The 15,243-nt window shown below is 39.6% G+C and overlaps 1 protein-coding gene across 2 annotated transcripts in view; it reads right to left on the bottom strand.

Moving 5' to 3' along the window:
* Positions 1–229: 229 nt before the first annotated feature.
* cdh19 (cadherin 19, type 2) overlaps positions 230–15,243 on the bottom strand; it is a 58,016-nt gene continuing 43,002 nt past the window's right edge. The window contains exons 9-13 of one of the 2 annotated variants that reach the window (XM_041814728.1): positions 14,333–14,407; positions 13,880–14,001; positions 13,438–13,555; positions 6,765–7,016; positions 230–2,643 (exon numbers count right to left, since the gene is read on the bottom strand). In XM_041814728.1, coding sequence (XP_041670662.1) covers positions 2,129–2,643; positions 6,765–7,016; positions 13,438–13,555; positions 13,880–14,001; positions 14,333–14,407 — 1,082 coding nt within the window. In that variant the 3' untranslated portion in view covers positions 230–2,128. The remainder of the gene's footprint in view (positions 2,644–6,764; positions 7,017–13,437; positions 13,556–13,879; positions 14,002–14,332; positions 14,408–15,243) is intronic. The other variant, XM_041814729.1, reaches the window with a different exon arrangement.

Here is a 15,243-nt window from a genome sequence, read left to right as displayed (position 1 = left end):
CTAAATGATTTGACAATATTGGGAGGTCATACTAGTCCAAATCTCCCAAGTGGTCCAAGAATAAATAATGCAGCTTAGAGGGTTGGCAGAGTTACGCTTGTGTGAAACAAACATTGATGTGATGATGAATGCAGACTACCCCTGATAGAAACAATGAATCATACACATTGCATTAAAGCAATAAAGAGGACAATCATTGCCCTTTAATGTAATAAATGATTGAGACAAATTCAAAAATAATCTTTCAGCTCAAAAGGTTATAAGCAAATTGGAATAAAATTATATATTTATAGTTTAAATAGAGTAAAAATGGCATTTAAAGGAATACATGACATTATATCATTGTTGATTTCACTGTTAAAGGAATAGTTCAGCACTCTGTCGAATGTACTGTCGTCTTGCCGAGTAGCATTAAGACGCTGATAGCCCTCATTTGTCTGTACAATAAATATGAAGATACAGCCTGCTGCCAGTTAGCTTAGCTTAGCATGAAGACTGAATGAAGGTAAAACAGCTACAAGAAAGAACAAGGAGGGTCTGGCTGCAGACCATACATCTCTGACAGCCCCTCTCACAGACTTTAATCAGAGACGGCGTCTCTTTCAGAGCGAAAATACTCTGAAAGCCTCATAATAAACATGCATTAACCTTCTGTTTAGGGTTAGGCTAAGGGTCAAGGTAACCACAAGTTCAAACCTGACCCGCCGAACCTGATTACAAATGTCTAATAAAGCTTAGTGAACAGTCTGCTTACAGGAAAAAAGCCTCCATAAAACCATTGTTACACAGCAGATGAAGCTTATGTAGCTAAATGAGCCGTGTAAGCCATGTAGCTATGTTCTCTACATAGCTAAAGTATTGTAGCTAAAGCAGCAACATAAGCTACATAGCTAAGATCACTTTACAGAGGTAAAGTGATATAGCTAAAGCTAAGATCACAAAGTTACTACGTAAGCTACATAGCCAAGATCTCTTTGTAGAGCAAGCAAACTAGCAAAAACTAAGCTTTCAAAGCAGCTACATAAGTTTTATTCTTTATGTACCTAAAGTAATGTAGCTAAATCTAAGAGCAAAAAGTAGTTATGTAAGCTACATAGCTATGTTCTCTACATTGCTAAAGTAATGTAGATAAAACTAAGCCCTCAAAGCAGCTGGGTAGGCTATATAGCTATGTTCTCTACATAGCTAAAGTAACACAGCTAAATCTAGGCTCTCAGTGAAGCTATGTAAGCTACAAAGCTAGGTTCTCCACGTAGATCAAGTAACGTAGCTGAAACTAAGCTCTCAAAGGAGCTACATAAGCTATGTAGCTATGTTCTCTACATAGTGATAGAAGTGATTTAGCCAAAGCTAAGATCACAAAGTAGCTACGTAAGCTTTCTAAACATAGTTTAAGAAATGTAGTTAAAACTAAGCTCTTAAAGCAGCTGGGTAGGCTACATAGCTACGTACTCTACATAGATAAAATAACACAGCTAAATAAAAGTGCTCAAAGCAGCTACGTAAGCTACATAGCTATGTTCTCCACGTAGCTCAAGTAACATAGTTAAAGTATGCTCTCAAGGAAAGTATATAAGCTACATAGCTATGTTCTTTACATAGATTCAGTAATGCAGCCAAAGCCAAGATCACAAAGTAGCTGCATAAGCTACATAGCTATGTTCTCTACATATTTATAGTAATATAGCTTAAGCTAAGATCACAAAGCAGCTACTAAAACTACATCTCTATGTTCTCTATGTAGCTATGTAGCTTACTTCGGTTCAATGGCTGAAGTAGTAAAATTAATTTCATAGCCAGTGTAGCTATTTTAGTTTTAGCTAACGCTAACAAAGTGAAAGTTTGTGTAACTACTTCTAGAGCAGGTCTATCCATAATTTTATCCCGTATTAAACTTGAGATGTTGCTTAGTCTGTTATGTTTGTGATAGAGTTATTTCATGAATTTGACAGCCAGACTTTGTTTATGAAAAAAAGTTTAACGTCAAAACGTCAAGCAAACTACCGCGCTTCAGTTACGAAAGAGACGGCGTCCCAGAGGGGCGGTCTGTGAGCGTGGCCGTCAAAGATGTTGAGTCTGCAACCAGACTGTCTCAGAAAGAACAGCAATGCAGAAAGAAACCCCCTTTTTAGAAGACAGTATCCTCCTCTCCTGTGCCGTACCAAGGGGTGAGTTTTACCACGTAAGGTCTGGGAGTACGAACTGGTTGCTCTGGGAAAATCTCCAAAGAATCCAGCGAGCTCAGGGACCCCGTGGGAGACCCTGATCCCTCATAAGCGTAGGTCCTCAGGCAGTCAAACGGGGGAACGTAGGGATCCTCATCTGCCTCCGCCAGCCTGTCCAGGATAAACTGCCTGAAGACCTCGTCCTCTGGCCCGATGAGGTGCGACTCTCGGAGGGACATCCGTATGCTGGCTCTGACGTCCTCCCTCCTCAGTTTCCTCTCCTTCCTCCTGGGGTGGGGGCGCAGCGGTACGACAGGCTGGCAGAAGTCCAGGTCTGCTCCCCCTCCACCTAACTCTCCGTAATACAGCACCTTCTGTGACACCGTCTCCGGCAGCTCCAGCTCCTTCACCTCCACCTCCAGGCCCTCCTGCTGCTTCCGCCTGTGTCTCCTCAGCATCAGCATTAGAACCGACAGCACTGCAGACACAACACAGCGGGGGATCATTACAGCTAAACACCAGGGCATGAGCTTTGGGAGGAAAAAAGCAGCAAGTGTGCCGCATGGAGCACTGATAGAAAAATAATAGCAGCCAGATTTGTTTTTCTGCAACTTGTTTGAGATGCAAAACACAAAACGCAGGTTAATTAGGCGATGATTTATTTTTTTAATTTCACCTCACACATAAAGATTTTTTTTCTCCATGTGGCAGAGAATGCTGAAAGAGCATTTGCGTCAGTTCCTGAGTGTTTTCCCAAGCTTTTTGAGCTCATCCGACACAATGTTAGCATAGCAGGTATTGCCATTAATCTTTCATGTGATGGGCACAGGGAGGACACAAAGCAGCCGAGGTCATAATAAAGCTCTTCACTATGCAAACCCATCAATGTCCCAGGGTGGCATTGCTGCTGATGTATTGCAACCAATACGCTCATTACCCGACATCATTGCTCTGCAAGCTTTCAGCATTTTAAAAGTGTGTGTTAAAGGCACACTGGTGAGTTTTTAAAACGGGGATCAAATGAAAGTGCAAATTTGTTAATGGAGACTCCTGCTGTTTAGCACATGTTTTTATACTTGCCAAAAATGATGAGGGTGGAGGCTTTAGCTCAACAGATCCGCTGAAAAAGAATGGCTTTTTTTTTACATGTCAATAAGAACGGCATTGAAACAGCAGATTTCATACAGAAATAAACCAAACTTTTAGAAACTAGAAAAGATGGTCACTTCAGATCTAAGTGTCAAGGTAGGTTCTCCAAATGCTTTATTATTCAAAGCTAGCAGTGTTTTTGTCTTCTGAACAAAATCACTCCATCACTAGGGAAACTACTTCTGAAGCCATAGAGCAAAAACAATCATCTCTGTAGTACTCTTCTCGCTTCTCATGTAAACAAAACAAACTACATTTGCAAACACGCCTCGGAGAGGGAATAATCATGTTCAGCTACGCGTCTGTCTTGTCAATCTCTCTGAGAACCCTTGCCAAAAAAAAATCAACAGAACAAGATCTTTGGTCTTTTTATTGACTGTTTGAAAAATGTGAAGATGCTATTCTCCAGGAACAGAACCTCTGGATGATTTTCTGTAAATGTCTTCTCCTTTGTGGAGAATTATTTCAGAAAATCGACAGCCCTTTGTGTGGCTGGCTTTTCTTCTGGATTATCCTGGACTTCAAGAGGTTCTCAGGGGTCAAGCTGTGTATAATTATGAAAAGAAGTCTGTTGTTCTTCTCAGAAGACATTTTTATTGATAAAGTAAATGCTCTGTGTAATGATGAGCTTATCAGTTTTTTAACAGATCCCAGAAACTGAGAATATAAAGCATATGAATGCATTATGAAATCATTTTAAAGGACACTTTATGAGCAGTTTAAACATTTTAGCTCAAAGTAGTAACCGTAGAAAGGCACCGAAATATTTAATATCTAAAGTTCTTTGACCTTTAAATGTTAGTCTCTTATCTTTATCTCTATCTTATCTCTACATTAGCTATGTATCATGTAGCTATAGCCACCTTATTCCTGGGGCCGCTGCTGTCAATCTGAATATGAACGAACCTGATGGTGCTAAGGCGGAAGTACATAATAACATGTAATTTAATACAGCAGCTAACGATAGACGCTAACTACGAACAACAGTTGATTGATAGGAATTCACCGCGAATTTGTAAATACTGATATATTTTTGAAACCACATGTTCACATTGTTTGTTTTGTAAGCTGTAAGTAAGTTAATAAGGCGGATACTACATTATTCCTGGAGGGTCTACTGCTATAAATGTGGCTGGAACTTCCCATACAGTATCAATAACAGCAAAACACGATTCTTCCAAGGGATTACTAAAGTGATTCAGCGTCAACAGTGGTTGTTCTGCAATAAATATTTGCTGCAATAAACACTGCCTCGTTTTAGTTAACTCAGTAAAGTTAAATGAGCTGAATGTTTAAATAATATTTTCTGTAATGCTCCGTTTGCTTCGGTTGTGGTTCTAATTACGTGACAAAGTTAAATATATGTCTTTAACAACAGTGTTTAAACATGCTGTTCACTGTTTAAATGCATTTGGGATGTAATTCTTTCAATATTAATTCATCATTAATTCAAAACTTGACATTTACCAAACTGAAGAGCTGACAACTTCAGTCATGGATCATTTTATTTAAGATAATTCCCACATTTTAAGAGGGATTAGTTGGTGGATTAAGGATTTCGGCAACCCCACAAACTAGAAATGTTATCTGGAGGTGGTGTCCAAACTCATTTAACAAAACGTGATCATTTATTACAATACTGATATGAAGCTAAGTTAGCTAAATATGCTTGTCTAGGTTATCGGCGGTAATGTCGTCACTTTGTACTCTTCCGTAGAGGGTAGAAAAATAATGATATTGTCCTGATTGAGGTCGAAATTTACATATTTTAATGTCAAAATTGCTCTAAAAATTGCGTTTCACATCTCATATTCAATACAAAGTCCCATTTAGATAGAAGGGACCGGAAGTTGTTCCCATGTTTCACGCAAAGAATCATGGGGACTAGGAATAAGGGGGATAGCTAATGTAGCTAAGGCTAAAGCTAATGAATTTATGTTAGCTGCATAACCTATGAAGTTATTTACTAAGTAACTTAATCCAAATCTGACCAAGCAACATAAGCTACAATAATGCTATATAGCTTAGCTAAAGCCAAAATAACAAAGATATGTTAGCTTCATAGTTAACGTAGCTACCAAGCTAATGTGACCAAATTTAAATTGCTATGTCTGAATCTAAACCTAGCAAAATATTGCAAGCTACATATAGCGTACCACCATAACAAATGTTGCTAAAGCTACAGCAAACAAAGCTATGTTAGCTAGAAGCCAACTAAATCTTTTTGCTTTATTTTTACCCCTTTTTAAACAGTTTTTGCCACATTTTACTCAGTATTGTAACTTCAGTTTCGCCCCTTTTAACCATAGTTTGACCATTTTCCCCACTCGTTTTGCCCCTTATAATCTATTTTTGTTGCTTTTCACCTTTCACCCCCACTTTTTGCTAATTTATGCAACCATTTCAACCTTGTGCCACTTTTTGCCCCTTTAAAACTTTTTAGCCATATTTTGCCCATTTTCACACCTTTTTTTTTTTGCCATTTTTAACCTATTATGGCCACTTTTCATCCATTTTTGCCATCTTTTGCTCTCTTTTGCTACTTCTTTTTGCCACTTTTCCTCCATTTTTTGCTGGTTTCCCCCAATGTTTCCCCCCTTAAACCAGTTTTGCTGATTTTCACTCATATTTGCCTTTTTTTTTTTTTTGCACCTTTTAACCCATTTATTTTCTACTTTTCGCTTATTTTTGCCACTTGCTGATCTTAACCCATTTTGCCTATTTTTGTCATGATTTTAACTTCCTTTACCCCCTTTTATCCCATTTTTGGGCATTCTTTGCCCATCTTGTACCTACATTTGAAACATTTTCACTACTTTTTCTTTAAAGTGGGGGTATTATGCCTTTATTTCAAAGCTTTACACCATCTCTCTGATACCCACGTAGTAGCTTCACACGGTTTACAGCTCAAAAAACTCCTCATGTTTCTCACACTTGAGTCCTGAAAAACCCTGATTTTAACCTCCGTCTGAAACGCTTCGTTTTCACTGCTGTCTCTTTAACCCTCCATCTACACTGTTAACATTAGCAAAAAGGCTACAATGCACCACAGAATAAATAAATAATAAAATTATTATCATTCTGGTTAAAAACAATAATATGGTTATCACAGCTTAACTTTACAATGGACCATGATGGTCTTTAAATTCTGCTCTTATTTAAACTTAGTTTTATTTATTGATGTATTCAGTTATTATTTGACTTGAGTCAAACAGTTTATCACATTCGTCAGTTTCTGGGCTCCATATTCGTACATATTTCATTAAATGCACTGATCTTTCAGGATTAGTTTTTCATTTCTTCAGTTTTAACACAGACTTTCCATGATGACAGATGGTTAAAACTTCCAAGAGACAACTCTCCACAAATAGCATCCAACTTCTAATAGAATTTAACAACACAACAGTTTTGGATTGAGAACGGCTGAGCGATGAGAGCATGCCTGCGTACCTGTGAGTGTGACCAGGCAGACCAGGAGTCCTAACAAGGTTTGCAGGCTGACCCCGATAGACAGGGCGAGGGCCTCCACCCCTCCTGTGGGACAGTGTCCGGCCGGCTGGCAGCTGCACACGCTGATGGTTAAGGTGGTGGTGCTGGAGAGAGCCGGAGATCCACTGTCTGCCACCACAACAGGAAGGAGGTACTGCGTTCGATCCTTACGGGTGAATGTGCTCCTGCGCGCAACAATCCCAGCTGTGTTGTCTACAAATATATAAAAAAGCACGTCTTAATTCTTTGAGGTTCACTGACAATGTTTCTAAGGTGAGTGAAGCTCCTGTGGGGAGCTTTTGGTTTGTGGTGTTTTTGGCGACCCCCGTGGACAAAGTGGGAACTCCTGACCCTCTGCAGATTTTTTCTTGTACATGTGAAATTACAGTGGCCTGAAGGTATCAGGAAAATCCATATACAAAAAGCTACGAAAAGAAACAAGAACAGCCACATTACCACAGAACTAAATCTAACACACAGCATGAACATTAGAAGCCTACTCATGAATGTTAGAAGCCACACCACCAATACAAGAGGCCACAATGACAATGCAGGGTCACAAAATTAACCCATAAGGGCCCACCATAACCCAGGTGTCACGTGACCTTTAAATGTCCTGTAAGAGACCTTGCATAGCTTTTTTCTTGACTTAAACTAAAAAAGTCCCTGATTGAAACAGACTGAACATTCTGCTGTTGTCATGTGATTGGTTGAATAATTTAAAAGTGGAAAAAAAGAAATTGATGTCAAAAAGTGACATAACTTTTGAAAGCAGTGGTGAAAAGGGTTCAAAAGAGGCAACAATGCGATGAAAATGGCAAAAAAAAAAAAAAATTATAGAAATGGGACAAGAGAAAAATGGGGAAAATGTGAGAAGTGGTAAAAAGTGACAAAAATGGGTTGAAGAGGTAAAACGGTTAAAAAAAAAGCCAGATAAACTTGTAGTTTTCGTCATTTTGATGAAAACTAGACTGTTTTTGTCAGTTTTAGTCATCACAGATCTATTTTTGTTAGTCTCAGTCTAGTTTTTGTCATGGAAAAAAGGCTGTCAAATAGTTTTAGTCATAGTTTTAGTTGACAAAGTTAACACTGCAATACAAGACACAACATTAATGTAAAAATCCACAAAATTATGTTGTTATTATTATTATCATTATGTTATAGCTACGCTTGAACACAAGAAGCCACAACCTCACTGCAACAGCCACAGCACAACTGCTAGAAACAAGAGGAGTCAAATAGACATTCATCCCAGATGGACACATAACATCCTTGGATCACTTTAAAATCTTTGCTATGGAATCAGGTAAAAAAAACGGTTGTGTGCAGTGTGCTCCATCAGACACCTCTCCCCCTACAGCCATTTCAGGCATCAACAATAATTATATAGAAACAGTCAGTCTTGTTGATAACAGTCTTGTTTGCTCCTGTAGGTCACAGAGAGGCATCAATACTTCTATCAGTGTGTTTCATAACCTGTAATGACTCCTCTCAGGGGCTTTAAGGAGGAAATCAAAGCAGAATAACAAGTGCACTGACATACCTAATGTGATTTCAAATACAGAACAAGCTTTCTAAATGCTGCAAACAACTTGTCCAATCAGATTTCCTGTGTGTAAAGAGAGTTTAGAAAAACGGTTCATTGACTTTTCAAGACTTTTCAGAGCACTTAGCAACTTTTTAGGAGTCAGATTTGCCTCGTGGCGTATGGAAATGCGCTTTAACAAATGTGTTCCTTGGTGATTCATTATTCATTAGCTGCTTGCTGACTGGACTGTTGTGCCTGCGTGGCTAACCACCCGTTCAGCACAGCCGCTTACATTTCATTCTAACTTATTGGACACATTCAAACATCCCTCTGCTGCACGCTTTAACAACACTGTTCGATTTTTACTACCTATTTTCATTATACACTCGGAAAAAAGAGAGGTTGAGTGATCACTGACTACAAGGCAAACACACTCAGTTTACTCACTGAGGCTTTCAGCCACAAAAATACAACCTACTGAGGGATTTTTGTTAAAAAACAAACAAAAATGTGGCACAAAAACACTGAGAGATGCAAGATGTTTCAAAATTAAAATAAAAATGTGAAGTGTTGCAGAGATGCTCATGCATGTTGTGGTTTAGCCACAGTTTTATCTTTATTCCAGCCACCCAATAAGACTTTTATTGGGACTATATCTCTTTATTTTTCCCATTGAATTTGAAAATGAATGTTCACAAGGACAAGGTCATCAGAAACCGGTTCAGGGCTCTTCAGAGAAAATTCTACACAAAATTCACTCTTTTATATATTTATCAGACAAAAATCTGCTTGGTTTTTGTTAAACTGAAAGTTAATTTGTTAAATAACGATTACTTAAGGCAGAGGTGGGACAGATGTGAGAACAAGACCTTCACATGATGAGGATCGCTCTTATTCATAGGAAGGTTCATACATGCTCAGATAACTAAAGGTAAAACAAAACTCTATAATATACTGCCGAAAGTATTCGCTCACCTGCCTTGACTCGCATATGAACTTAAGTGACATCCCATTCTTAATCCATAGGGTTTAATATGACATCTGTCCACCCTTTGCAGCTAGAACAGCTTCAACACTTCTGGGAAGGCGTTCAACAAGGTTTAGGAGTGTGTTTATAGGATGCTTTGCATTGCAGTTGGTGATGTATGGCTTGGATGCAGCTGCTCGGCCATGGAAACCCATTCCTCTCTACTCTCTACCACTGTTCTTGAGCTAATCTGAAGGCCACATGAAGTTTGGCGGTCTGTAGCCATTGACTCTGCAGAAAGTTGCCGACCTCTGCACACTATACGCCGCAGCATCCGCTGATCCCGCTCCATCATTTTACGTGGCCTACCACTTGGTGGCTGAGTTGCTGTCGTTCCCAACGGCTTCCACTTTGTTATAATACCACTGACAGTTGACTGTGGAATATTTAGGAGCCAGGAAATTTCACCACTGGACTTGTCGCACAGGTGGCATCCTATCACAGTACCACGCTGGAATTCACTGAGCTCCTGAGAGCGAGCCATTCTTTCACAAATGTTTGTAGAAACAGTCTGCATGCCTAGGTGATGATTTATACACCTGTGGACATGGAAGTTATTGGAACAGCTGATTTACATTATCTGGATGGGTGAGTGAATACTTTTGGAAATATAGTGTATCTTTGGCCTTAGAAATGATGACAACGTCTGAGTTCATTAATCTTGTTCTTTGCTGGTGTTGTATTTTTGTCTCTGTTTCGTTTTTTCTCTCCTTGCCTAGGTTTGATAGTTTTGTTTTGTTTTGTGGGGGACATGAATTATGGGGAATGAGATTTATGTATGTTTACTCCTCACAGGTTTTGTTTGCAAAATATTAACAACAAGAAAAAAGCTGCTTGCTTTTCAGCGGTGACAGTGAATCTTAGAAGAATTGTGTTGTCGTATCATTATCCCTGTCAAATTAGCATTATAGCTGTCATAGCTTCCACCCAGCTGTGTAATCATTCACTGTCCATAGAGTCACTGACAGACCCAAGTTTTTCATCACCAGTAGTCTCTCTTTTTACTCTCTGCTCTGTGTTCAAAATTCAACTGGCAGAGCACAGTTAAAGGGATATTATGCTGCTTAGAGATTAGATGTCTGGAAGATGTTGCACTTTAGTACTTATATCACAAATCAAAACATATCTGTCCTTCTAGAACAGGGGTTCTCAACATTTTTAGCCGGCGACCCCCAAAATAAAGGTACCAGAGACCGGGGACCCCCACTGTACCTGAAGGTGGCTGAACAGCCCTGAAGAGCAATGTTCCTGGCATCTTAAAAAGCGATTTGAAATCATCCATGGCTGCTGGATGGACTTTTTTTGCCAGGTTAAAACAAAAACAAGCTCCGCTCAGGTCATGACCTGTGTGGTTGCTATGGAAGCATCTTCTTTTTTCTCCTCCTTGTCAGGTTCATGAAGCAGCTACGTGCATACCGCCACCTGCTGTTTCAGACCGAGTACATACGTAAGTGGGCCCAGGCACGGATCTATGTTGCTAATGTGAAAGCAAGCTGGCGGGGGAAGGGGGAGGAATCGCGCCACAGTGCGGTTCGAAACAACTGGGCCTAATGTGAAAGCCCTTTAAATATTCAGATTTTTGGTAATGCTCAGGTGCATAATCCCAGTCCAAGGATCCATTTACACTGGATTGCCAATAGTTTGCCCTGTAACTGTGCTTATTCGCTGCTGCTTTGCTGCCATAATGCTCTTTAATCCATTTTTCTGTCAAAACCAATAAATGAAAAAACAAAAAATGGTGCCCTTTTTCCTTTTTTTCATTTTCAACCAAAAACAAAACAGCATTTTTTTTTTCTTTCTGAACGAAAAACGAAAATGAAAAGACCAGAGTCATATATTGACCGATATTGGTTTTTGGATTTTCCCTGGACCGGAGTGCCACACCACATCGATCGCGAAGGTGAATTAAATCATAGCCACGCATTAACTATCTCATGTCTGCGCATTAAATATCTTCTGGCCACGCAATATTATTTTTTAAATATATTTTTAATTTCTATTCCCTGGATTTATCGTAATGAGCCTAATGGTGTATTATATAATTGTTCAAAAATAAAACTAATGTAACTTATCTTTTCATTATTATTAATTTCTAAGTTTGGATCTTACATTGGTAGGGAGTCTGTTTACCTCATGGTCACGTCCTTCTGTTTCTTCTTTTCCAGACCTAAAATGGCAAAACGATAAAGGGAAAATCCAAAAACCAATATCGGTCAATATATGACTCTGGTCTTTTCATTTTCGTTTTTCGTTCAGAAAGAAAAAAAAAATGCTGTTTTGTTTTTGGTTGAAAATGAAAAAAGGGAAAATGGTGCTGTTTTTCTTTTTTTTTTTTTTTTTTTGTTTATTGGTTTTGACAGAAAAACAGCTTATACTTTACACTGCTTTCTACATTATTAAGCAAATGACATTTTTCTCTTATTTTCCTAAATATCAATGCAAATGACAGTCAGAGTATTTTTCAAGTCATCAGCTGTTAGAGCATAATTCAAATGTTTCTGAACAAACTTCATAATGATAACTATTATTTTCTTTTAACTAAAAACCTCAAAATGCACTTTTCCACATGTTTCACATTATTAAGCAGGCCACAGGTTTCAGCAATATGGGAAAGAAAAAGGATCTCTGCTGCCGAAAAGTGTCAAATAGTGTAATGCCTTGGACTAGGAATGAAAACAGTAGATATTTCTGGAAAAATTAATTGTGATCATCGTACTGTGAAGAAATTTGTGTCTGATTCAGAGCACAGATGAGTTTGTGCAGATAAAGACATAATGAGAAGGTTTCTGACAGACTAATTCATCAGATTAAGAGAGCAGCTGCTATAATGCCATTACAAAGCAGCAAACAGGTATTTGAAGCTGCTGGTGCCTCTGGAGTCCCACCAACCTCAAGGTGTAGGATCCTCCAGAGGCTTGCAGTCATGTATAAACCTACTATTCAGCCCCCCCTAACCAATGCTCACAAGCAGAAACAGTTGCAGTGGGCCCAGAAATACATGAAGACTCATTTTCAAACAGTCTTGTTGACTGATGAGTGCCGTGCAACCCTGGATGGTCCAGATGGAGGAGTAGTGGATGGTTGGTGGATGGCCACCATGTCCCAACAAGGCTGTGACATCAGAAAGGAGGGGGCGGAGTCATGTTTTGGGACGGATTCATGAGGAGAGAGCTGATAGGCCCCTTTAGGGTGTGAAAATGACCTCGACAAAGTATCTAGAGTTTCTGACTGACCACTTTCTTCCATGGTAAAAACAGAAGAGCAGTTCCTTCTGAAGCAAAATTTTCTTCAAGCATGACAATGCTCCATCTCATGCTGCAAAGAATCCCTCTGTGTCATTGGCTGCTATGGGCATAAAAGGAGAGAAACTCATGGTGTGGCCCCCATCCTCCCCTGACCTAAACCCTACTGAGAACCTTTGGAGCATCCTCAAGCTAAAGATCTATGAGGGTGGGAGGCAGTTCACATCAAAACAGCAGCTCTGGGAGGATATTCTGACATCCTGCAAAGAAATTCAAGCAGAAACTCTCCAAAAACTCACAAGTTCAATGGATGCAAGAATAGTGAAGGTGATATCAAAGAAGGGCTCCTATGTTAACATGGAACTTGGCCTGTTAAGATGTTTTTGATTGAAATAGCTTTGATTTAAGTAAATATGACTTCCTAATGCTGTAAATTAAAAAAAATGACCATTTTCAGTTCTTTACAACCAATAAAATGTTAAATAACTGTCGTGCTTAATAATGTGGAACAGTGCATTTTGATCATTTGCATTAATATTTAGGAAAATAAGAGAAAAATTTCATTTGCTTAATAATGTGGAAAGCAGTGTAGTCCCCTGACCTAAAACGTCTCCCCGCTAATCTCTCCACTGACCTGTAGCTATCGCCTCTTTTTCCCTGACTGGTTCAGCCATGACCAGGATAAAACTTTGTAGAGATGACAGACATCTGATCAGTCCACTTGCTTTGCAAGGTTAGGAAAAAAACGACTGTATTCAAACATGAACTGGTTAATGAAAATCAGTAAATATAAATCTACAAAGCTATCACGTGACTGAAAATTTAATCAAATATAACCTTGATTATCTCGGATGGTGAAGTTTGGATTGATGTGCTTCTCGGGGACCATAGAGAAGTAGAAGTGGTGTCCCTCCGCAGGGTCGTCTGGATCAACAGCATTCAGCAGCTGAATGAGCTGGAGTACAAAGAGAGCCATTACTGAAAAACATGAGCAACACAAGAGTCACGTACACAAACAGATTTCCTAGGAAGCCTTCAGAATCATATCCATCCTTGGTATTTCCTTTCTGAGAAATGTGAAGAATCTCATTATGGATTTAATGGGGTTAAGAGCAGTGTACAACAGACAAATGCTTCTCTATGAGTCCTTCACCATTTACCAACATAATGGTTGGATTGTTTTCATACAATGTGGTGTAGTCTCTACTGTCAACATTCATTACATTTATCATTGCCATGCTTTTAAATCATGAACATCAGTGCGTCATAATATACATACTTCTCCCGCCTGTGTCCCCTCACAGATATATGGCTGGTAATCTCTCGCAAGCCTTGGCACGTTGTCGTTTATGTCCAGCACTTTGATGAACACCACCAGCGAGGAGGATAAATGGTTCTGCGCTGCAGTAGGAATGATAGACATTCGCTGAAGTCCACTGGGTTCATGTATCATAAATGCTTTGTAAAAGCTCAGACAAAATAAGACTTAAGACTGATAAATGTTTCTCCTTCAAACACAACAGTGGAGTAAAAATGACAAAGGGCATTTACTCTCCCCTGCTTTTTTATTTTAAAGCCAACACCAATGACAGACTAAAGGACAAAAACAAATCCTCTCAGGGAGATTTCAGGGTTAGTATCACTTGAGACTCCAGGTTTCAAACCTTTTTTACGTCAGAAATACTTCTAAAGCCCTGTCAGATCACTTCTAGTACAATGATTCAATACTTACAAAGGCTCAGTTGTAGGCTATGATGATGATGATGGAGGCTAACTGCTGAGCAATTTAATCGTGATCTGCACCAGCCTAGAATCAAAGATACTAAAATGTAATTTTGAGACCTGAGAATTGAGAGTTTTTGTTGTTTGAAGTGTGCTTTATGTGGACACAACTGGTCTGATCTCAGAGAGTTCAGATACACTATTGCAGAAAGTATTCACTCACCTGCCTTGACTCGCATATGAACTTAAGTGACATCCCATTCTTAATCCATAGGGTTTAATATGACATCTGTCCACCCTTTGCAGCTAGAACAGCTTCAACACTTCTGGGAAGGTTTTCCACAAGGTTTAGGAGTGTGTTTATGGGATTTTTTCACCACTCTTCCAGAAGCTCATTTGTGAGGTCACACACTGATGTTGGACGAGAAGGCCTGGCTCTCAGTCTCCACTCTAATTCACCCCAAAGGTGTTCTATGGGGTTGAGGTCAGGACTCTGTGGAGGCCAGTCAAGTTGATCCACACCAAACTCTCTCCTCCATGTCTTTATGGACCTTGCTTTGTGCACTGGTGCACAGTCATGTTGGAACAGGAAGGGGCCATCCCCAAACTGTTCCCACAAAGTTGGGAGCATGGAATTGTCCAAAATCTCTTGGTATGCTGAAGCATTCAGCTGGCCAAGCCCAGCTCCTGAAAAACAAGCCCACACCATAATCCCCCCTCCACCAAACTTTACACTTGGCACAATGCAGTCAGACAAGTACCGTTCTCCTGGCAACCGTCGAACCCAGACTGGTCCATCAGATTGCCAGATGGAGAAACACAATTTACCACTCCACAGAACGCGTCTCCACTGCTCTAGAGTCCAGTGGCGGTGTGCTTTACACCACTGCATCCCACGCTTTGCATTGCACTTGGTGATGT

The sequence above is a fragment of the Cheilinus undulatus genome, linkage group 19, assembly GCF_018320785.1.
Source record: "Cheilinus undulatus linkage group 19, ASM1832078v1, whole genome shotgun sequence".
NCBI classification, from domain to species: Eukaryota; Metazoa; Chordata; class Actinopteri; order Labriformes; family Labridae; genus Cheilinus; species Cheilinus undulatus.
This window is presented reverse-complemented; position numbering and strand designations above follow the sequence as displayed.